We start from the raw sequence: 25,357 nt of genomic DNA, 5'->3' as shown, positions 1-25,357 counted from the left end.
TTCTTAAAAAAAAAGACGAGTTCTATCCAATTGCACGTAATGCTAATGAAATTTATCAACAATTATGCAGTTTTTCAAAAAAGTGAAAAAGTATTCAGATAAATATGATGAAATGATGTCAACGCGAACCGCACAAAATACAAAATTACTTATTGTTAGAAAATAATATTTTAGAACCATGAATAAACCGCTGATATATATATAAATGTTCTCAAAAGAAGATTTGCAGAATATCTGAAAAAAATTATCAAACAAAATTGTCTGTGTAGTTTTGAGTAAAAATATGTCGATATTTGGAAAAAAAAACATGTTTATCAGTGGCTGCAATATCAAAGAGTCCCATACTCGAGAACTTGTATTCATTTTGGCACCCAAAACGCGATAAAAATTGGTTAAAAAACGAAAACAAGAGATGAATTCTGCCTCTAATCATTTGGCGAAAGTCGCACGAGAAACTGGCCATCTATGAACCCTGTGGAGCAGGCAAGCAAACCAAACTGGGGCGAGTGGGGGCGGCGGCAAAGCTGGGGCGGTGGAGGCGAAGGCGAGGATTTCAGGAACGGGTGCCGCAGTCTCTTCCCAGACATAATCGCAAGCGCGGCGCGGCAATTCCGAATATTTCTAATCAGCCGAACCGCTCGTCGTTCGCTTTTCACTCGCGCGATATATCATCGGAGGAATCCAGGGTCCGAGCCGCAGACACGTCAAGTCAACTAAACATAAAGTGAGTTCAGTGGGTGACCCTAGAGGGACGTAATCGCCAACATTGGCGTCAATTTCCGAACCGCACTCGTTGTACGACGGTATTATTTATGAATTGCGAAAGTGCGAAATTCCGGATATATCGGTATGAGGGAATTTTTGCAGCTGTGCTTTTGACGGTTTTATATTTATTCTACGTTTCGTTTGTTATTTTATTTTTTTACATTGAAACACGGCCAAGGCGAGAGAGGCGCTCGGTTGGAGTCGAGCCACGCGCAATACTTACAGCGTTAAATTAATATATATGTATACACACTGCACCAATAGGATAAAAAGTTATTTCTATACACAAATGACGGCAACAGAGTGTTAATTCGATGCTCAACTTTCGTAGTTGCGTCATTTTACGTTCAAGCACGTACGGTACGTAAGCACATACGCATTTCGAAAACGATCATCGACGGACCGATTATCTAAGTCTGAGCCGTACGTTTCCAATTCATTTAATTCGGAATTCACGTAAATACTAATTCAACGATCAGTTTGTACATATTCCGATGTATGTTGATGCATCGTCTTGATATTATGTATCGCGTGTGAGCAGACAAACGATCGTTGTCGACGAGACTTTGTTGTCGAGTGCGATGATAATTCGGAGATAAGACAGACCCAACCGGAAGCCTCAAAGTTATAATAATAACGTTGCAGCGAATATCGTGTTCGGATCAATTGTCAACAGGTTTTATCGACCTTCTACCTGTTTATTTACATCGTGGTAAACCTGCCTAAGTTATTACGTAACTCAGCGAATCACGTCATCGATGCAAAGTGCAGGGTCGGTATATCAAGGGGAAAAAATCCTTGAACTATGCCATTAAATCTGGTTGTTTAACTGCCCGGATCGCTTTTTGGAATCACACGCGTAAATATCGAAGAATTTTTTTATCCAATAATTTCTTCGCGTTACTCCTCGGTGACGATTCCCGTGATTTTTCCCCCCTCATTAATGCTCTCCTTCCGCGTCTGCGTACGGAACGTAATACGCAACCTATTTCAAGCTTCCGCGTGTACGTACGAATGAACACACCTGACGATTTACACATAGAAACGTGTTAGGGATCCAGCAACAGCGTAGAGCAACACCATTCCCAGATGCGGGCTCACGGATGTAGAGACCCTGATCAATATGGCACATGCGCCCTCCCTTCTGTCACCCCTTGCGAGAGGGCTGAAATGGCCTGCCGAAATTGCTTTCACTTGAACCTGCTCTTCGGCTATACCTACCGAGAGAGAAAAATATACTAGCGATGTTCACCGAGAGGACATTGACATTAGTTTCATGGCGAAATGGAAACACTACAATTTTACATGGATAAAAATTTTGTTCAATATGGTTACCGGAAAATTCAAATAATATGGGTACATTGCTACAATAACGATATAAATATTTTTGGAATTAAAAGAACACTTGGCTAAACGAACCAGACATATATGTGCGATTGCAGTCGTCAATACTACAATACTACTTATTGTAGTATTAATCTTGTTTTATTAAATTAAATACTTTCAGTTGGGTGTATTTTTTCAGTTGACTAAGGCCTTGAAAATAATTTATTTTTGAACCAACATCCAATTATCGCAATAGTTACAAGAAAATATAATAGGAATTACTATAATTACAAATCACAGCACACATGCCGATTTTCTGGCTACAGCTACAAAACTCATTATCGTTTCATAGATCTATATTTTTCGATTATGGTAAAAAACATTAACTTGACATAGAAATGTCGATTCTTAGAGATTATCTTCAGTTCACTTATATGCTCGGGTATAGCTATGAAGCTATGTTTAGATTTGTTAAAGCGAACAGAAAATGTTGAAACCTTAAACTCGTCTTCCGATCCTCGGCACGGTTCAGGGGAGTAAAAGACTAACAAAAGAATCGAATAAACATTGCATGCAGGGTGTTTTGTACGGCGGAGAAGTACGTACGTCAAGCTTGACGACGGTAGGGTGGTAGGTACATAGAAACGTAATGCCGTGCTTTTTGTAGGGCAGAAAGGCCAGAAAAGTTGCGGAAAAGCAAACGAGGAGAAAAAAGATTATAAGTGCATGGTGAAATTGAATGGGACTGAAGAATTTTCAAAGACTCGGACTGCAAAAATCTAAATATTAACCCTTTGTTTTTCTACTAAGTAATTGCACGTGAATAATTATTACGGTTATTTATTTTACAAACTTCTTATCATAACTTGAAAGATTATTTTATTTATTAAAACACAATATTCTAGTGCGGTCAGATCAGAGTAAATAAATTGTCTGCGTGTATGTTGTTCGATTAAACGGATATTGATATCACTGAACGTTTAGTATTCTCGTGACAGAATTAATTTTTACAATCAGTACCGTAATCGGATTATAACAGTGTAATGGACAGCTTATATAAAGCAATCAGCAATTGACAGTTCTGATATATCGATTTGAAATTTCTAAGTGAAGTTTTTTACTACGGAAATTGTTTTTCATTGACGAAGTGCGGCAGTTGGTGAAATTGAAAATTTTTGGCATGATCCAGTTGTTTTTTAATTATCCGTACGACGCTAATGACGCCGCGTGTGTAGTTGAAATTAGTTTTGGAGGGAGCCTCGGGTGTTCGTAGCACGCACAGTATCGAACGTTCGTGGTAAACAAAAAACCTACCTCGCGTCTTCCGGTTCCATATCCACCGATGACACAATAAGCAACTCTGGCATAACTGCCTATTTATAGGTATGAAATAACGCGGATTAGCCACTGACTTTACTCGCTTGGTTGAAACAAGTTAATTTGTCACACATTTCGGATGCTCACGTACGTGAGATACGATACGTGAATCCAAGCATGTCTATATTGATTATAGATTTATCGTTTCGCGGATAATTTAAACACAATTCTCGAGAAATTTGCGTGCTCGGAAGGATGAATCGCCGAACGGTCTGAATCAAAAGTTAAGAAAAGATGATACAATATCTCTAGTGTTGTGCAAAAGAAACGAATCTGTGCGGATTCGAATGATACTGGCTAACAATAAGATATCGACAATGTGAGAAAATATTTTATAATCAGAACAATCAAAATGATTAAGGTCTGGTGTTTTTGACCCAATTGTAATGTTTTTGGGCTTATTTTGGCTACCATCGTGATTTACAGAGGCAGGCTGAAAAAACTTATCCAAACAGTTATCGTCAGAAAGGATAAAGGTAGACGTGTGTAAGTACAGTCCATTTCCGCATTGTAATCATACTACAATGTGAGATTTCTTGAACACCGTTGGCCATTTTTGACTATGTTGTTTCCTAACGTTTGATTCAGACGATACGATCCATTCGTCTGTAAATTCCATAGTTCAAACATTATAAGTACCCTTGAGCACAGGTAGAAGAATTTTTCAACGCCCACAATATGTTTGTATTTCATGCGCAGAATATCCCCGAATGCGGTTGCTAAAAACCGTGATCACAAGACGCTGCTTCTTACGAGCCTCGAGTCATATTGATTTTATTATCTCTACACTCAGCAATCCTAACGACCCATGACATCATCCCCTTCCTACACCCTGCAGTAATATCATCGCCTAGTCTGAGCTACAAATAATCTCATGGACGACAGAAATTCATCTTCGTTGAGCTCGCCCAAATCAGTGAAGATGTAATGTAATATGAATAAACGAGGCGATGGATCTCAATTTTGCAGAATTATCATCTCAGAGTGAGAGACGGAAGAGATGAAAAGTTCCTCGTTAAGTTATATACAAATAAGATATTTTCGACAGTAGGAAAAATCTCAGTTCAGTCAGGTTGTAATAGTCTGAGAAAAAATAAATTCTACAACCAACTACAGAAGTATAATCACTCATGCAAATCAAACTTCAAGGCACTAATTTTAGTTATGGACTCATGGTACGTAACGATATTTTTTAATTATTACACTCTCCAAATCTTTACGTAAAAAGTGGCACAACATGTTCTAACGGAGATGAAACACAATCAGTTCCGTCAATAATATCAAAAGAGATCGAATTTTGTCAGGAGCAGCTAATTCGACGACAAGAATTCTGTCAGAATTTCATTTATTTTTATAATTAAGGCTTTTGTTCGGAAGAGTTGGAGACTAAAATTTAAAATTGTACGTACCAGCGATAAATTTGTTTATCTGATGATAATCGCCAGCAATCTTTAATAAAAAGAAAGCTGTAGCTCGTCAATTTTTGTATAACAATCAATATCACATTCTGATTATCAATAACGTCTTGAGTTATAGCAAGTTTGAACCTAATAGGTTCAAAAAATATATTCTTTTCAATTCTCACCCGAGTCCAAAATCGCGAATATTTTGATAAATAACCACAGCGAGACTGAAGCTGCATTTCTCCAATTAGCCAAAGTCAACTGCACACGCTTGTTCCCTTGCTTAAGCTCTTTTCCACATTACGTAATGGCCCTGAAACGCTCGGTGAACGATGTAACGCATTACCAATTATCGCGACCTCGACCTGAGCGTTGGCTCGCATTTAATGCGTTTAGAGACTAGCTTGAGTTTTGTGTTCGGTAACGCAACGACCAGCAAATAGGATGATCGGGGGAACATCCGATGCGCATCGAGGAGCTGTCTCTATGGCAATTTACATACATACCTGTCTGTACAACATACCTCAGATATTCGACTTGATGTGTTTGCCAATGGGCGCGTTTCGTCGAATGCGAAGTACCTATATTTCTAATGGCTTGTAAACAGCACGCACGAATATAATTTACCGATTTCTTTTTATCGCCTACATATTTGTGTCAAATTATAGGCATAATGTAAGCTCTCCCGCACGATAAACATCCACAGTAATCTTATCGCTGATAAGATTGTACCTTCAGTCAACCGGTGCAAATGTAACGCAATATCAATATTCTATAACGCGAGATCGTCACCTCCCTCCACTAAAGTGCCTTGCAAGAAACCAGGATTGCTTAAATACCACTGTGGCATCCAAGTTTTGAGTCTTTTCAGACCTTCGGGTTGGCCAAACTTTCCTTCGATCGATGCCAGTTTATTTGCGAAAAAAAACAAACAAAAAAAGAGGAATTCGTACGGAGACACTTTTTTATTAGTTTTTAACGTGTATTTACTAGTCTTACTTAACAATTAATTCTCGTTCAAGTAAATCGTTTTTGCGATTCACACAAGCTGATGCGCACCGTAAACGAAATTAATTTCCTTTCTTCGGAGGAATTATAATAAATTGACTCCTTTTTCAACATTCTCAATTTTTTCAATATATAATTTTGTACAATAACCGACTGTACATAGTCATGCTAAACGATGTCATTGGACTATTGCGGCTGAATCTAAAGTGGAAACGTAAATTTTTAACCATTTGTAAGACCGTTATCAGAAAGGAAAAAATTAGCAACACCCAGTGGCACGGTTACGAACGGCAGCTAATTATCAACCGGGACTGCAAATCGCATTTGTTTATGTTTTTTTAGCATACTGTTACAAAGCGAGAACGTTCGAATAGTGTTATTTTCGACAGTCGCACGAGTCCATTAGGAGGACTGATTTCATAACATAAATGTAATTAACCGTATAATGTCGAAAACCACGCCTACTCGAAGTCTAAAAGTAACGACACCGCTTTTGGTTTATACTGTATGAAGTTAATTTCTCATTTATAAATAGATCTAGAATTAAGTGCAGATTCGTTGGGTTAAAGCAAACTTCGGCTCGGTCGGGATATTTCCAGCCGTGACCTAACTTAATCTATACTCTAACTTACGGTTCAATCTAATCTCGCTATTCAGCTGCTCCTTCAATAATTGGAGCACGCGATACGTGTTACATGTAATCTAAGTAATACATACGTATATCTCAGATCGTAAGATATACACATATATGCTTCGATTGTTGACTCGTAACGATTCGATAACCTTCTCGTAGAAATTCATCAAGCTCTGAAATTGATCTAGCTGAATTTGCATCGATAGTTAATTAGTATTCGTAACTAAGCGAGTCACGCAAGGCAACCTTGCAGAACTTAATCGTTTGACTAACATCGTACTTGCAAGTTGTACGACGCAACAGGTGATATGCATACTTCTATCTAGGCATGCACATACGTCACTAGTATCTATACTGCACGTAAACCGCCGCTGTACTTAGGTGTGCTCAATTCTTACACCTGCAGTGAATATTTTTCTTTGTCTCGAAATTATGTTTTTTTCTGGCCAAAAATTATGCGATTTTTCAAAATCAGGCGCAACTCAAAATGTATGGTAGTTTGGGCTTTTGGAATGTCATGTTGGTACTATTTTTGAAATAGTGATTCTTGAGCATTCTTTCTTGCACATGTAGACTGGGGTGGACCAAAAAATCGACTATGTTTTTTTTCAAAGTTCCAAGTTCAAGAATTGTAGGAAGAGGAAATAAGACGCCTGTTATAATTTGAGAACTTAATGTTAACATTTAGTGGTTCCTGAACGCAACCTTCCATTTTCCAATGATTTTAGTGACTTCTGAATTTTGTTGCTTAGTAACGAGGCAATGTACGTAGTCCGATGCATATTCTTGTAGAGAATTCAATGCTCTACAAAAAGGTCTGGTACTATTTTTTCGACCATTCAACTCTTTCAAAACTTATTCAAGGTTAAAGTTGAAATCATGTATAAATTTCCTTTTTTTCCGAGATTAACTGCGAAAATACTAGACTCATCACAAAATGTTGAGGATTTAATGAAAGGGATTTTAACCGCTGTAAAATTATGTCATTCAATTAATTTTCGACTTTAACAAATTTGTTTTGCAATTATTACAAGTAATAATATGTAATTCCACCTATATAAGCACCTAAGATTTCAACTTTAACTTTGAATAATTTTTGAAAGAGTCGAGGTATGAAAAAATTACAAGTGATCTTTTTCGTAGAGTATTGTATTCTCTACAAGAATATATATCGGACATTTATGTACGTTGTCTCGTTACCGAGCTACAAAATTCAAAAGTAACTAAAATTATTAGAAAATGGAAAATTGCGTTCATGCGCCACTAAATATTAACATTAAGGGCTCAAATTCTAACAGGCGTCTTATTTCCTATTCCTACAACTATGAAACGTGTGATTTGGAAAAAAAAATAGCAGATCTTTTGAACCACCCTAATGTAGACCTGTATAGATGAAAATTATGACAGGATATTTTTAGTATCGAATGAAAACTCAATTATAATATAGGTATAATTAATAACATCATGATTCGGTGTATACGTAGAAGCTGCATATCTTGTTACCAAGCGGCAAAAAATTTCTCGAAGCCTCGCCTATCCAATGAGCCGGCTTTTTATCTCGATAATTTGATACAAAGATATTAGTCTCGATCCGTAGGATATCTAATTGTAATGCGACAAGCAAGCAAAAGTGACGCGTGGGTTAATCGTAAGTTTTTCTCCCTCCCGTTGATTAGTGGCAGCTGTAACTTTCTGAATTAAGAGGATACAATCAGTCTTTTCTGACCGAGTGAAATATCACTTGTTTCAGCTATTATCAGAACATTATCATTGCAGGTAGCACAATTCTACGTGTATTTCCGGCCAAAAATATGAAAAAAAAAAAAAAAACAGATTGTTCCACACAACGATAATACCATAAAATGTATGACTGAAATCGGATTGCTACTTATGGTAGAAATACATTTTCTCGCATTATTCTCGCATGAAACGTAAAAGCTGTTGGATTACATCTGTGTTCGGTACTGCATATAGAATCGCGCTAACCGCGACATTTTCTCACCGGTGATGGCGGTTCAATTAAAGGAATGCAGCTGGAAACAAATTTCTCTTCTTTCATGTTTTCGGGTCAGCAATGCTTAGGTTCTGATAACAGTCGAAATAAGCGACACTTTACTCGGTTGGTAAGGACTGGCCATAGACCGGCATCATCGTTATAGCCCCTTGATTATTTACAGACGAGTATACAATGTCGGATAGCGTGGAAAACGGTTCGCCAGCGGCGGCTACGCCCCCCAGCGAAGGCCTCTCGGCCTTGAAGATCGACGCCGGTGCCGAAGGGACCGGAAGTTCCGGGCCGGCGAGTCCGGCAAGCCCAGCAGGCGCTGGATCGTTCACGGCGAGTTTCAAGGCCTTCTCAAAGTTTGGCGACCCAAAAAGCGACGGCAAACAAATAACACTCAGTCAGAGTGACAAGTGGATGAAGCAGGCCAAGGTCATCGATGGGAAGAAAATCACGACCACTGACACGGGGATATACTTCAAAAAACACAAGTGAGTTTGCCGTTATTAGAGTCCAGCGTTGTACGAGATAATGAGTATATTATCTATGGATGAAGATGATATTATCCATGTACGAATTCACCTGTAAGAAAGATGAATAATGGTTTCTCCTACAATCTGTATAAAAGTTGAGATTATATCCTCATTTTCATCTGGATAACACAAAAGATAACGATAAGATCGCGAGATTATTAATATACTGTGAAAAAAAGAATCATTGATTTATAAAAATATTTCTTCGCAGATGGCGAAAAAGATATGTTATTGTTACTGCGAACAGTTGTTTGTTGCGGTAATGGAATATTCGGAGCGATCGACAAGACAGTGTAGATTTTTTTTTTGAAAAACGATAATTTTTGTGATATCAAGTAAAATTTAGTTCGAGGAAGAAATCTTTTTTTGCCACCGTCGAAGAAATATTTCTTTGGATCAAACAATCCGTTATCCCAGTGTAACAGATTGCGGAGAGTTTCTTTCAGAAAGACATTTTTATTTAATTATCAATTTACCCGAAATTACATCATATAGTCTTGACTTCGAATCGCGTCGCCTATATGTCTCAACGTACAGGTTTTCAGTTGGCAGTTTATCTTATCTCTATTGTACTTTACAAATCAGCCAAAGATGAAGACGAACAGCAGCTTTATCTAGACGAGGATAAAAGATGAACTTAACTGACAATACTGTGAACTGCGAACCGCAGGTTAATTACGCGAGACTTTCATTCATGTCCCAGATCCGTCAAGCTGGGCTTGGAACAGTACAAAGCGTACCTAGATGATCTTGCGAAGAACAAGAAAGTCGATGTGGAGGAGCTCAAAAATAAAATGGCAAACTGCGGGGCGCCCGGAGTCTCGTCGCATGCGGTATGTCTCTATCTTAATTATATCGATAATTTTCTCGCGATAATATAACTTAATTGCGCGAGTATCGATAATATTCTAAGATAATTTTGATACGGTGATCATGTAATTGCTTCGAAAGCGTTATCTGCCTATGATTATATACTGTACTTGATAATTATATTATAGCGGGGCAATTTCGTTCCTATTTAGTGCAGATATGTATCTCGAGACTGAATCTATACACCGATGAAGATTGTCTTTACACATTTTTCGTTGTGGAAATATTTACAAGTTTCCTGTGATCTCTCTGATTTATTCTCAAGTACTGCGAATTTCATATGTTTCGGTGATTTCTCTCTATCTTGAGAATTTATTAACTTTGTCAGAGCAATCCTGTATTACATTGAAATTTATTCGATTTTAATTGAATTTCGAATTTTTTAATAAATTATTTTCAATTTTCACGTAAATTTTTCATGTTGTATTGAATTTCTTTATTAAAATTATAAATACTCGTATGAAATCTGTAGCAGGATACTCTCTCTGTAACAAACCGAAACGATTTTGATTTAGATTAACGAATATTCCGTAGACTAATTAAATATTCCCTTCCGAGATCATAAATATGATTATTTCCAATTACAGACAATTGCCGAATTCTTACTTATAATTATTAGATGATAACGACTCTCAAAATTTTACAAACATCCAACTGTAAAAACGTAGGAAAATCTTGCGCAATTCAAAAAAAGTCCTTGGTTCTTGTCCGGATAGCTCCGAGTATTTTTTTTTTTTTCAATTTATCTGTAGATTCGTAATGCACGCAACCTTCCGAGTAATATAGATATCATTTTCTCAGAGTTACGCAGAATATTCGCAGAATAAAATCGTTTGGCGAAGCAACAAAATAATGTGAAAACGAAATATCGTGTTAAAAAATACGCGGAATGAGGATTTTCACTTTTGTGAGGCAGAATATACGACGTAGCTGTTGCTATACTAACGCGCAAACATAAACACGGAGTGGATATTTATACGCTAGATTGTATCGCAAAATTAATGCCCTTCCGTTACGTATGCGGGACAAGCTATACTTATTCAGGCGGAATACCATATCGCGTAGGGCTATTGCGCACTATGGCACGCAAAAGTCAGGCATACCTATAAGGTCTATAATATCATATTCCAGCTCTGTGTAGCTACGTCGTGACCCTCGTGTCCTTCGGTTTTTTTGCAAACTTTATACGTCTGGTCACACTGATCGAAATTATAGAGTTGTGCCTTTTTCATAAATAGCTGTACAACTGCAACGGATGCGTCAGATGCGAATTATTATGTATTTGGATAGAATTTTGCAATTATGGAAATGAAGACGAGGAATGGATTCAAGCAAATTTTTTGTTAAAAATAAACAAGCGTGTTCGTTTAAACGTGTCACAGAATTTTCGAAAAAACTACACTGAGAAAAAAAAGTTATTGGATTCAATAAATGTTAATTGATCCAAATAATCCATGCGTTTGCATAGTCCTGACAGCAGACTTATTCAGAGCGACAATTTATGTAGTTTTCAATTAAAAAAACCCGTATTTAGGTACAATGAAAAATAATTTAAACGAATTAAACAGAGATTGAGCGACATAACTCACCGAGCTGCTCTTCTGGTTTGATATTTTTATCCAAACGCTGCATGCTTCAAGTCAAACAACTTGTCACTTCACTCAAATAATGCTTACAACGACCAATGGGATATTGTTCCGATCAAAGAAGATTTGTCATTGTACAGAAAAAACTGACTTCACAAAGATTAAACCCGTATTTGGATGAAAAATGTATTTAAATAAATTCAATGATCCTTTAGTATTTGAGTATTACGGATATATAAACGTGGTGTAAATATCGTTGGGTTAGAAATTTAAAAATTTTTTTCAACACGACATGCTACTGTTTTTGAATGCGACCAAACAAGCGTAGTAGCGTCACTTCGAAATAGTTTTTGGAAAACGTGAAGGGATCAAAACCGTAACGCAACATATCGCATCACATTTAGTGGGCACGTTAAGAGTAACGCGAATGATTCGAGTATGTAAACATCTTTGAAGCTACTTTTCAAGTGCGAAAACTTGCCCTCTAGTGACCGAAATTGGTACTACTTCGAATGAATTATTATTTCGGTTGAAAACCATGAAACATGCACATCAAAAAATCAAAAGATTATCTAATGAACAAAAATTTTATTTCAGTGAAATAATGTTCATTTCGTAGAAACAATGATTCATTTATTGCAAGCGCGAATTCGATGGTATCGAGAGTTCTTGAAATCAATTTCAAGTGTATGTTTGCTACTTTGAACTACACGTGATTGTTTAAAACCGAGGAAAGTTATGTTTCATTATATTAGTCAATAACTTGAATTAAATGTAGTACATATTATAGCAACTCAAGAACTATTTCAAGCGGATAAAGTACTATTCTTTCACGAATTAAATGAGGTTTGTTGATTCAAGCGAAGTTGTCGTTCCGAAATATCCAGTTTAATATTATAAAATAAAATACGTACTTGTTTGAAATGCATCAAATTCGACAGCATATAGCATTCAAATCAATGCATCAATATTTTTGTTTCAACTAAAAAGTGGTTGTTCCGAATGATAAATTATTCGAACCAAATAAACTGGAAATGAAGAAAATTAGTTGTTGACTTTTTTTTCTCAGTGTATAAAACAATTGATAACCTTCTATTTCTAGAAGGATTATTTAAAGATCTCGTTTTTATTTTCTCCTAAAATTGATAATATTTTTAAGATATGAGATTTTAGATATCAATGCTTCATTTTAGATCGTTTTGAACCGGTTAAGAATCTAGTATATTCGTTCGATTTCAGTCTACGGTGGTTTATTTCAATCCCAAGATTATTTTCTACGTCACTGAAACAGATTTTTTTTTTGCAGTCGATTCGACGCTACGATTTGTTGATAATTAATATCGGTGAAATGTTCTACAATTGAATATTTAACAATGCCAACACGACCAGAAAATGTATTGTGGTGAACTTGTAGAAAATAGTGTTCTGTTTGTGAATAAAATTAGCCATCTTAAAGTAAAATCGATAAATATACTAGATTCTAAACCACTTTGAATGCGATTCGAGAAGCATAATAATTCTAGTATTTTTCATTCCTTTCACGTGTTTAAAGAGACTTTTTTAGCTTACGCATGTGTATAATACTTTGATGAATACTCAATGTACGACTATTTCATAATAAAATTAGTAAAGAGCATCGGTTTTCGGCCAACCAGCCTTGTTAGAGGAAGAAGTTCGGTTTTATTTTCTTGCAGAAATCTTGTTACTATTTTTACATGTTCGTATCTTCAACATACAACTTTTTGCTTTGCGTTTAATTTTAAATCACTTATGAGCACTCACGGTATCGTTCTTCTTAAAATAAAAAAAAATAAAAAATAACGCCATTCAGGTGTATTTTTTAATAAGAATCTAGAAAAGATCGTCAAGTTTCTGCACTCACAAGAAAAGTACTTGGAGTTTACATCACCGATTATCTTTATACTGTGATGTGTATGAGATATTATAGTACAAGAAAAAACATGCGACATGTATTTTTACAGGCCAATTGTGCCGTTTAGGAGGTAAAAGTGACCCGTAAAGTTTATCCACAAAAATCGTGTTTCTGTGATTTCGCGATAAGAAGGTAACATTGTTTGATAAAACCAACTGTACACTGAGAGAAATTTTTAGTTCCGGTTACCGCTCAGTCCTCAACTATTTTCATTTTATACCGCAATCGAAAAATAAAGTTCTAGGTACAAAATGAAAATCAGTTTTCTAGCTGTTACCGGAAAGTCTAGTATCCGTTACTATTCTTTCTCATTACGATCACCGTTACTATATTTTCTTGTAACTGTTGCGAAAATTGAATAATTGTCCGACAATAAATTATTGTTAAAGCCTTATTTAATTTAAAAAATTACAGTAAACCGAACAAACTGATTTTGCAATCAATAGACAATAGCGCAAAATGGTAACGCGTACCTCGTTTTTCGTAATTCCAACGATATTCAAACAGTTTTTTTTAACGATACCTGTTTTACTGAATTCTTCTAGTTACCGTAACAAATGAAATTTTTCTCAGTGTACGTTATTCATTATCAACCAACGATAATATGCGCAGCATTTTCACTCTTAGGGGTTGCAGCCTTTATGTTTTGGGATTAAGCTTTAGGAGTGGTTCTCACCCCTTAAACGACAGAATTAGCACGCAGTAAAAAAAAAAAATGATGTCCAGTACTTTATTATGTTCTACAACATTTTCTGACAGAATGGTGAAAATCGGTGATATATACCTCCGGTATACTTTCCTTATAAGCTTAGTACCTTAAATTGAAAATGCTAAAAATAATCGAAGGACATGAGCGTCACTATCCAACTGAACTGAGCTGGAATGCCCCATATACCTGTATACACATACAAATATAGACACAAAAAGTGAAGCACAGTTCGCGACACACGTTGTGTTTGCGATGTACAATCAGGTCAATATTATTAAATTAAAAACAACGCGCCTTTGCCTACAGCTCGTGACGATCGATTGGCATCAATTCATGTTACAAGACTCCCGCAGCCCAGCCCTTCCCATAAATATACGTGCAAGCTATTCACTCGGCATGCTAATAAATGTCTACAGAAACTTGACGTCTCTTTCACGACCGAACCTAGTCGTTTAAAATAACAATGTAGACGAAAGAGATATGTGGTTTGAGAAACAGCCGTTCAAATCGCTATTTCATTGTACCTCGCGACTATGACCTGGAGGCATTAAAAAAGCGCTTTTACTTGTAACATTCAGCATGCCCGCAGATAACCGCATAGATATGAGTATATTTGGTTTATGCATATCCGTTTTGCAAACGTAAGGTCTCGTATATTTCTATTTCATGTAAACGACTGACGAGCGATTAAAGTTCAACGCATTTGTACAGAATTTTAACAGATTGCTTTGCATATCGCGCCGACGAGTTCTTGACAAGAATATTTTTCAATTTTTGTCTACAAGTTTTTCCGACGATAGAAAAAAAATGTTCATTCCAAATGAATCGCCCTGTATTATACCCATGTATCCGAGTTCTGATATTTGTCTGGGCCCACGGTAATTTGGTGAACCTATTTTACGGATATTTCTGAACTTTAATGACTAACGAAGGTATTTCTTTGTCCACTTTTGCACCGACGATCAGGCAGGAAAGGCGGCATCGACGGTGGACAGACTAACGGATGTGAGCAAGTACACGGGATCGCACAAGCAGCGGTTTGACGAAAGTGGAAAAGGAAAAGGGATAGCAGGGCGGAAGGACCTCCCCGACCAGTCGGGATACGTGACTGGGTACCAAAACAAGGACACCTACAAAGCGCATTAACCGAATTTGAAGTACTCGCGTGTAGCCTTCGATCAAAAATCCGCACAAGATGCTTTATTATTTTTCAACGTATCGAAGCTCGGCCGCGTGTGCTTTTTAGGCACGTCTGATGCCCGGAGCACCAAACGAGCTTTACAGTAAATAAGTGCGGGATGAGCACAGCTACATCACAGTTTCAGCAATCGTATAACCCATCGATGTTGTACAAGATAATTAGTATGAGGATAAGATTATTCACGTACAAATTCATCTACGTAAGATTACGGATAGTTTCTCGTGCAATTGTCTCTATAAAATATAAGATCATCCTCATTTTCATCTATATAATCAAGAAGATAAGGATAAAAATTGGTAATTCTGTTACACAGAGAACAAAAGAATTGTTGTCCCAAAAAATATTTCGGATTAATTTTTTTTTCTTTTTAACAACGGACGGTTTGGTAAAATAAAGAAAAGCTTAGATCAAGCAACGAAATATTATTTCCAACACTCCAAAGAAAACTTGGCTCGTAGAATCTTTTTTCTTTAGAAGAGTTTTCTTTAGAGAGACGTTTTATTTAATTATTTATTTTTCCGAAATTACGTCACAGACCTAACTCTGAATCGCGTCGCCTAATATCGTTCAGCAAAGAACCACGACCTTATCTTTATCAAGCCGTACAAAAAAATGTACAGCGGATTTATTTAGATGAATATGAAAGACGAACTTGACTCACATTATCTCCGTAAGATAAAGGATCAGGTTAAAATGTCTAAGATGATTATTTTAGATAATATTATATAGATAACGTACAACACGGGTTACGTGATCTGCGGCTTTTTTTTTACCGTGCTTGGCACGAGACTCTGTCACGCCTCTTCACACGAACATTACGATGACTGGTGTCGATTTGCATTTAGGCGTAACGCACATGCCTTCGTTGAAGTTGAGCTTCTTCGAAGTCCAGAGGAACCGTTTGATCTGCTTCAACTGGCAATTACCGCATAATCAACAAGACTAATCTGTTTTTGACACGACTTTTTCTACACATATTTGCACGAGTACTTTTTTATTGTACCGCAGTGAAACAAGTCTAGAAATTGTAACAGGAAATCAAGATTACTATGTAATAAAAAATCCTTGGATGATTTTTGCTCGTTATCCTTGTTTCTTGAGTTGCTCAGGGTTACTACGTCGGCAATTTATGTACGCGTTTCTCGTACCGAATCACCATACTTGTGCACAATCACGATCAGTTTCCTTCCAGGATGCATATATTATACGTAGTGCGAATATCCGGGGTGTTTTAGTTCAATTCAACTAGCCTCCTGTGCTGAATTCTGTGATATTTAACAAAATATTGATATTCACTGCAGCAAGAGAGACAATTTTTGTAAATTTGAAGTTTGCGAAAGGTATTATCCATCTCTGAATTATACGTGATATTCTCTAATTTTATATAAATTTTCAAAAAATTTCCTGATCCTCTATATTCGGTAATTATCTAAATACCATATTGCTAAATGCGTTATTTTGTACACTTGCGATTGAAATTGAATGAATGTTTCTTTAACTAAATTCATTCGAGCTTTCACAGGCTATATGGTAATGGAATATTTTTAATTTTTTTTTTCTTCTTTTATTCTAGCGAAATTATAACAATCGATCGTGAACTTCACCTCAGTTCTTTTTAACATGAAATTTTTGGAAAAGGAATAAGTTGAAACGTATAAACTGCTCGAGAAATTTATCAAATTTAGAAAATAATATAAGTTTTATCAAGTAAATAAAGACACGTAAAGAACGGATCTGTTATTCGGCAAAACCTTGCGATGGATATTCCAAAATTTTTCAGCTATATGAATACTCTGTATAACGTAAATTCCAATATTACAAAAAATGTACAACTTGAGAAAATCGCACGTCTTGTTAATTTTCAAAATTAACGAAACTTAATTTTTTGGTAATTGACAAATAAAGTGCAGAAAAAAAATAATGCAAATCAAAGAACTGAGCTTTGAGGTGACTAGCTGATCGAATTAAAATCCCCCTTATGCCCGCAATTTATTACACTATTTGTCACTGTGTCTTCGTTTTTACAGTATGTGACATATTCGCAGACAGCTACGGTCACGAGTTCGAAATTATAAATTCAAAAACGATTCTCGTGCCATCATAATTTTTACCGATGATATCGAGACTTCGGATCGCAAATTGACTATACATACAATATTATAGGTATATGTATGTAGGTCCAAATTTTCCATATTTTTATCCATAATCTGTACACATTACATTATAACGATAATGCCTTTATCTACCATGTGGCTCGATTAATCTGTAGTTACTAGAAGTCGGATTCAGCTCTACGTTATGGCTTTCTTTAGCGCAATCCTCCCACGAATGTATAATTTATTTGAAAATAATATTAACAATTATGCAGATTTTCGATTTATTAGAAATAAATATTAATATTAAATATTACAACTATCCTCGCGTAGGTGTGGGTGTAGTTATATACTTGTGATACGATTTATTATTATTATTATTATTATTATCATTATTATATCACCATTGGAAATATAAAAATTAAATATTACGGCCATATTATCAATACACATAACAAAAAATCCAGTTCAAATAAAGGTTGACGTTTATATTGTAAAGAAGATAGTCTGAATCAGTCCGTTTTTTTTTACTTACACACATATTCACATCTGTAGCCAAAAATCTAGACGAAAATACTGCTACTGGGATTTGGAGGGCGGAATGATTTTCTAAAAGGTAAAGTACTTGCGCGCAAACGCAAGCAGATGAAGCAATTGTAGATCATGTCAGTTTTGTTGCGTATTTATTTTTCATTTATCAAAAAATCAACCGATCGCAACGTCGCGATTAAACGATATAGACAATTATAAATGGCATAAATTTCACGAGATTCGATGAAATTATCGGCCAGTTGTACAATCGAAAACCCATCGTGATTTGGACTTACGGTATATCTGCACATCGTAAAGAGGCTGGTGCAGAAATCTCTGTGAACCGATTACGAAAAATCTGTTCTGGAGACAGCTTCAGCACCGTTGGTAATTCAGTTATAATATACATAGTTAGAATAAGAGATTCAGCTTCTTCTACTGGCAAATAGGTTTACAATTGTAGATATATATATATATATTTTGCCGGGTTAAGGCTACTCTATAAACATTATACACACGTTTTCAACTTGTACATATTAAAGTTTATTTTATACATTATTATTTCCGCCATTTCGTATTTGAGCCGTTTTATAGATTTCGCAGATGCGGAATTATATTTACAAATCTGCCGTTAATAATATTCAAGTATGTATACAGATCGATAGACAGGGACCCAATTTATTGCAATTATTCCCAAACTTCATTCAAGTCAATTTATTATCTTTCCGTTCAAGCAGGTCTTCCACTCATTTTTAGTACAAGACAAGTTATGGATGTAAGTATATAAGAATTGAAAGAGATATTACTACGTTACTGCAAGGGCGATCACGACAATTTTTAGAAACAACAGTCTGCATATTGTGAGGTAAAGATAAGTTCAACATTTTGAGGTCAGTAAATAAGCCGTCAACTGTTTTCTGACGTATCTGCCCTTCGAAGGGGGTCCTCCTCAGATCTGTACTTTATTCGCAAAAAATAAAATCAAAAATTGTTCTACATATTACAGACATGTCTATGTTACAGAAGTAAGGAAAAAAAAATAAAAAGAAGTTCCCTTACAACAATTAAAAGTGAACTTCGTTTTGTTTCTTTTTTCCGTACTTCTGTAATATGGGCATGTTTCTAGTATACGGAATAATTATTCGATTTTCAAAAACATTTTCCATGCGACCCGAAACAACCGTTAGTAGAATATTTTCAATTTTCCATATCTTATGTGACCCACGATAGTAATTTGATACATTATTTATATAGTATTGTATATGTGGGATATTTCCATCTTGGAATAGTAACAAATATGATTAGATTTTCATAATCTTACGGCGCAACATTTTTATAAAATATTTTTCGTTGACGTAGGTATGTAACCCAAAATAAATGATGACCGATAATGTGTCTAGATACTTGAAAAAAAAAAAAACTTTGCGTACAATGGAAGGCCTGTTAAGTAGCATTATTCCCAGTCTAGTTTATTAAAATTTGCTAATTGAAAATATCTAGAGATGGGTCATGCCGACAAAATGATGTACAATACACGGCTGCTGTGGGGTTGCACGCGTTTTAAGTTTACACACAACTACTGTATAACACATGCATATTCCTTTCATAACTATGAATCTAAACGATTAAATAGATGCATAAAACACGCAGCTCTTCGTATCGTTAACAATCTGTTTGTCGTGGACTTTTTCATCGGTGAAATACCGACGGCGCCTCCGGCAAAGGACGTTGAAGGGACGGCCATATTACAGTATGGGAGAAAACGTTGCGGATGATAAGAAAATATCTATATTTATATATCCTTCTTCTCTCTCAATTATTATAAGACTAAATTCAATTATTTATTATTACACATTAAGTAACGCGCTATAATATTATACCATATTTTCGATCTCCGAGGGACTTCATACATTGCAAACATAGCCGCAGATCTAACTCTGTCCAATCACAGTCAATGTATGGATTAATACACATTGAAGCGTTAAATTATACTGCATGACTCCTAACAACGGATCATTTCAAAACTTTCAATATGACGATTGAGAATATAATTTTGTGACAGTCGTTTCATTGACTTCATATCTGTATTATATCGTAAAACAGGTTATTGAGATTACGCGTACCTGTATTAATACACCTAAATATGTATATATCTATAATATCCTACGATGATAGTAATTGATACAACATGAGTATAAAAATTTTCTTATTATTAGAATATTAATATAACAGAAAAAAGAAAAACGTCTTTTATAAATTTTCAGCTATGTAAAGACACAATATTGTTATCGAAAAAATAAATGGAAGGCTGCAATAATATACATATATATACATATATACATATTTATATATATTTACATATAAATATATACACATGTATATATATTCATTTATTTTATATTCTCACTATTTTTCTTGTTTTAGATAGATAATTTTCTTGCTGTTTTCTTTTCTTTCCTTTTCTTTCTTTCTTTTTTTTTTTTTTTTGTTTTTATATCATGCACATGTGTGTATGTATTACATATATTGATTCCACGCTCGTGTGGACGGATATATCACGTTTCGAACATTCGGATGTGTAATATGATGATATACGGTAATTATTATTCTTACAACCACAATAATTTATGCGATAAAATAAATTACATAAATTACAGGTGAAATGTGTTAAACAGGAGATACCAGTGGGTCAACTCAATGATGTCTATACTATAAGGATTATTATACGAGGAATTCAAAGAGATCTGGAGAAAGAAAAACAGGAGGGAGTTTGTCAGGGACTAGAGAGGGTGTGTTAATGCCCGTGCTTAACTTCTAACAATTGCGGATGATTTTCAACAATATTTAACAATATCCCATCGATATACGCCCTCAGTTGGGTGTTTACCTCCTGTTGCTCTTTCAGGGCCTGTTTCATCTGCAAAGAATTATGAAATTTACATTTTTATTTCACACCTCACGATATTAACTGTCGTTGAGAGACCGTTTCCGTTTTTTGTTCCTAGTAACGTCATATGGGAATTAAATATTCACAGACTAGAAAGAGTCAACTTTTTTTTCCTCTGAACTACTTTGTGTTGATTTTCTAGCGGTATGCTCAGGCGCAGAAATAACAAGTAAATTGTTTTTGCTCACGCGCGTGAAGGTCAGTAAGTAAAAAAATAACATGGCACTTGCTTGACATTACTTCCGGCATCATACAACGAGCTGAACTTTTGCATGAAAGTTCAGTTTATATATAACTTGAATTGTGAATCTATCGTCGAACATGCAATTTGGACAAATTTTAACCAACGATAGAATTTTTATCGGTCAAGAATTCAACGGTGGACCTGATCATAAAAAGATTGCGATTGGTGTTTTATCATTTTTCCGCCGTCATGATTTCGTCAATAAAAATCGGTAGTTACTCATATTTCTATTCATACCACCGCCTGATAAAACACGAGGCGTATCAAAAATCAGTAAATCAGAATACTCAAAAAAAAATCGTATGTATACAAAAGCGTTATTTTTTTATTACTAATCATTACAACAAATCAAAAAATTTTCGAAAAGGTGTTAGTATTAGAAGTAAGGTTTTCGGTCTTCATATGTCACACGACAGAACTTTGCTGAAATATATGGCTAGTGATTTACAATGAGATGACGGTCCAGAGCAATATTCAAAGTGTTATGTATGTATCAAGAGGAATACAGTCAAGGTTTTGGTGTCAATACGGTATACAGGTGTTAAAAATTAATATTGGTAATCGGTAAATCAAGGAACACCATTATATAAATTCGCAGGGTGTGTAAGAAATGCTTGGACAGGTTTATTCGGATCCGCGACATACGGGCTTAAAATACCATGCACCATGGCCATGCAAAGTGAGGGTGGAGGCTTCGATTCCAGAAGGAGTAACACAGAGCGGTAAACAATATTCCCAATATTCGTTCAGCATTCTGCCCAAAAAAGAATTCCGGCTTTGCCCAATTCTGTATAACGTACGCAGAAAAGATTCGGTTGAATTTGAGGACTTCTTATTATTATTTGAGAATCTTATCATGCATGAAGATCCGAAGATTATCGATACGGAATAGGGCAAGCTGTCAGTGATTAGTATGCACCAGATTTCGTAAAGTTATCGAAGCATGGAAGCATATAATAGAGAAAACGGAGGAAGAGCTTTAATTCTTTCACGTTATATTGCATGTAAGAGTGATTATTTTACCTCGGAAACAGTGCAGGACTCGCCGTGACCAGCGTGCGACTGTCCGTCCGTCTGTATGTGAAAAAAGAAAACAAATAAATCGAATGCCTAATTTTTACCGTAGAAACACAGGTGTACAAGTACGAAACGAAATAACGATAAGGGTATAAATGCAACGGGATTATTCACTGGCGGTGATCACATGCTGCTAAACGTCAAACGATTTCAAAATTGGATTCAATTAATAAGAGTATTTTTAAAAATACAACACAAATCGATACGGAATACTGCGTCACGATTCGTACAGCTATTATTGTCTAATACAGATTTTTCGCGTAATCAAAGGTAAACAATACAGGCGTACGCACAGCTCTTAACATACATATACGTATATATCACATACACATATGTATTACAAATTACAATGAGTATGCATTATAATGTCGTAAAAAGCAAAGCAAGCTGGAATGTAATTGAAAAAAAAAGAAGTAAAAATTAACACTATGTCGTTTTGCCCTTATGTAATAAATAGCGATACTTAAAGGTCACAATTTACCAATGGCTGATTTTTTTTTTACGGACAATGGTATCAAGGATCGTATGTTATCGGATTAACAATAGTTTGGGAGTAATGATGGTCGAAATATGGATTTACGACGATTGGCAACGAGGTGTGTACGAATAACAGGGCCGGTAGTAACGAATCAAAGAAAAAAAAAATAAATTTACACCGCAAAAAGAGGATTGATTATATGAAATATTGAACTAGAAAGTGAGAAAATGTCGAACTAAAAAGTGACATACAAGTGAAAGCTCGTCATCGCGTTGCTAGTCGGAGAATTTCGTACGATATTTCTAGTGCTTTCACCAATGACGAGATGCACTCTCAGATAGGATGCTCATGATTCGAAAAATCACAAGACAGCCTTGGACGCAAGAAAAAAAATGTGCTATTGACAAATTGTATGCATCGAAAAATTTTAACTCATTCCAAATAATGATAAAATAATAATTAATAATTTCTTGATCTTGAGTGAATTTTTGATGATCGCGACAGGACGATGATTCTCAAAAACTTATCGAAGGTAATCATTTGATTAAACACGTGCCGCTACCAGCCCCGAAAAAGCACTGATGCTTCTAAATAAAAGCATAACAAGCGATATCAGATAAGTAAAAAACAATTTAATCAGAAATACATTACAAAAAAAAAAAAAATAATAAATAAATAAATAAATAAAATAAAAAAAATTAACAAAAAAAGATAAATTGTTACAAATTTGTCACAATATTATATGACAAAATCAAATTGGTACCAGCGTGTAATCACTTGAACGCGTGATATTACATAATTTCACAATTATTGTTTATAATCTAGTCCTCGGAAGAAGATTTTTGTCAAAACTTATACGTATGTACTATGTTAGGTTAGTGAGTTCGAAAATTTTTTATAAATCGGATGTATTATATTATAAGATAAATGGAACTGAATTTCTACCGATATATATGATTAAATGACTTCATTGCCGTGTTATGTCCGCATAATTGAACATCTAACCAAATTATCAACGATATGTACGAATAACACGAGACAAATTACCGGTAATATTAATAATTATAAAAGCAAAAAACTTGACGATACATAATAAGGCATGTACCAAGGATTTGCAGCAAGTAGGTCCCCTTATTTCCTCAAAGTCAAAATTATGTGCAATGGTGTTTTCTGTGCGCACTACATTGGTGTTATTTGTACAGTGCAACAGAATGTACTCATAGGTTGGGAGGAAATTTTTTTTTTGTGAATAAAGCAAATGAATCATGGTCAAAAAGTAAGCGTTATTCAAAAACTATGGAATAAGTTTCTGCAGCATTGGCAATATTCTATGTTCGTGTCTTTTACTAAATATAATAATCATTATCTACGCAATGAATATAATGAGCTTTGTACAGTGCAACTTTTTGCATATATAATGCGAATAACGTTCCTCGACTTTGGCTCAAAACCGGATAATTAATTAGAACAATGAAAATTGAAATGCCCATTTCTCAGGGTGATTAAGAAAAGAAATATATCGAAACCTTGACTTGGGGTTGGAACGAATCTTAACTTCTATCTTTATTACAAAAATCTTGAAAAAAAATATCATATTTTGGATTAGACAAATCATAAATCAATTACTGGAAAACTACGCGAATAGCTGAGATTTTTCCCTCAATGAATTATTCGTTTTCAATCAAAATTTTAGTCAGTTTTCATGTTTGTCACTGTAAAGTATCACATGATTGGACTTCGAACATACTGGTACAAGTCAAAGAGAAGTTTGATAACTTGTTTCATATGAAAATCAGTGATAAAATCGTCAGGTTCGTACTGGAACAAACCAATCGAGTCAGTAGGCTGGCAGAAATTTTTATCCGCTGTATCATTCCACGCTAATTCCTGTGATGTAAGAGGAATTTCAGAGCTTCCGCCGGTTACGTGTATCGAAATCATGTCATTCGAACAAGTCTTCCGAACTATGACCAGACTTTTATATCGCGATACGTTGCCTTTTTGACACGTTAAAACAAGGGACCAACAAATTCTGTTCGTGGTTATCCGAGGTTTGCGGCAGCCGATAACTCGAGGAACGTTTTCGTTGATGGCAGTGTCGTAATTGAAGGTCGGAAACGGGTGAAAAACTTTGTCACTGCTAAATAAGCTTTTGAAAATGCAAGGGCAGTTAATTACCTGATCTTGACTCATTCCCTCTCGCAATTCCGCTGCCAGACTCGCTTCCACGTTGAGATTGTCCTTGACCATCGGATTCAGCATCAAAAGCTCTCGGCCGGCTTGCAGGGCTGCTGCCGCCTGAAGCTCGTCACGGCATTCTTCCAAACCTTTAAGGAATGCCAAGTTTATAGGGATATTAAAATCACGAGAAGTCTGTGCTATGTTGATTTCTAGTCACGCAGCTCGGAAACTTAGCGATTAACACTTTCGGTATATTGTGGTAACAAGTTGGAACTTTTCAATCATGTTGTCTGAAATGAAATTATTCCAGTATGCTGTGAACAGTAATGCGGAGAGTTTCTTTTTTAATTCCATTCAAGCGTTTTCAGTTATTTTTTTCCGCAAGAATACTGCCGGGGGACAAATAAGGAACCGTGCTGCGTCGTTGAAAAGCTGTGATTACTTTTTCAAGACTTTTAA

General features: G+C 35.5%; 2 protein-coding genes and 1 long non-coding RNA gene across 7 annotated transcripts in view; 1 reads left to right on the top strand and 2 right to left on the bottom strand.

The window, feature by feature from the left end:
- Nucleotides 1–527: 527 nt before the first annotated feature.
- Nucleotides 528–19,374, top strand: LOC124307392 (tubulin polymerization-promoting protein homolog). The gene is made up of 4 exons (XM_046769026.1): nucleotides 528–724; nucleotides 8,691–9,006; nucleotides 9,752–9,881; nucleotides 15,113–19,374. The coding sequence occupies exons 2-4, from the start codon at nucleotides 8,702–8,704 to the stop codon at nucleotides 15,290–15,292; spliced, it is 615 nt and encodes a 204-aa protein (XP_046624982.1). The 5' UTR covers nucleotides 528–724; nucleotides 8,691–8,701; the 3' UTR covers nucleotides 15,293–19,374.
- LOC124307429 (uncharacterized) lies at nucleotides 1,622–5,296 on the bottom strand. Of its 2 annotated transcripts, none has more exons than XR_006908819.1 (2): nucleotides 5,054–5,296; nucleotides 1,622–1,982 (listed from the first exon to the last, which is right to left on the bottom strand). It is a non-coding gene; the product is annotated as an uncharacterized LOC124307429 (long non-coding RNA). The 2 variants fall into 2 exon arrangements; XR_006908820.1 differs by lacking the exon at nucleotides 5,054–5,296 and adding an exon at nucleotides 4,878–4,986.
- The window catches only part of LOC124307347 (rab11 family-interacting protein 4), a 73,806-nt gene continuing 65,693 nt past the window's right edge, over nucleotides 17,245–25,357 (bottom strand). For 3 of the 4 annotated variants that reach the window (XM_046768921.1, XM_046768922.1, XM_046768924.1), the window contains 3 exons: nucleotides 24,896–25,044; nucleotides 22,186–22,236; nucleotides 17,245–20,888 (listed from right to left, as the gene is read on the bottom strand). In XM_046768921.1, coding sequence (XP_046624877.1) covers nucleotides 20,766–20,888; nucleotides 22,186–22,236; nucleotides 24,896–25,044 — 323 coding nt within the window. In that variant the 3' untranslated portion in view covers nucleotides 17,245–20,765. The remainder of the gene's footprint in view (nucleotides 20,889–22,185; nucleotides 22,237–24,895; nucleotides 25,045–25,357) is intronic. The other variant, XM_046768923.1, reaches the window with a different exon arrangement.

This window comes from Neodiprion virginianus, chromosome 6 (genome assembly GCF_021901495.1).
Source record: "Neodiprion virginianus isolate iyNeoVirg1 chromosome 6, iyNeoVirg1.1, whole genome shotgun sequence".
In the NCBI taxonomy this organism is placed as follows: Eukaryota; Metazoa; Arthropoda; class Insecta; order Hymenoptera; family Diprionidae; genus Neodiprion; species Neodiprion virginianus.
The sequence above is the reverse complement of the archived record's forward strand: the minus strand, read 5'-3'. Positions and strand labels throughout refer to the sequence as shown.

Coding starts and splice junctions, on each gene's coding strand:
- LOC124307392 (XM_046769026.1), top strand. CDS start 8,702: ATGTCGGATAGCGTGGAAAACGGTTCGCCAGCGGCGGCTACGCCCCCC. Junction 9,007..9,751: donor ATATACTTCAAAAAACACAA/GTGAGTTTGCCG, acceptor TTCATGTCCCAG/ATCCGTCAAGCTGGGCTTGG. Junction 9,882..15,112: donor CCGGAGTCTCGTCGCATGCG/GTATGTCTCTAT, acceptor ACCGACGATCAG/GCAGGAAAGGCGGCATCGAC.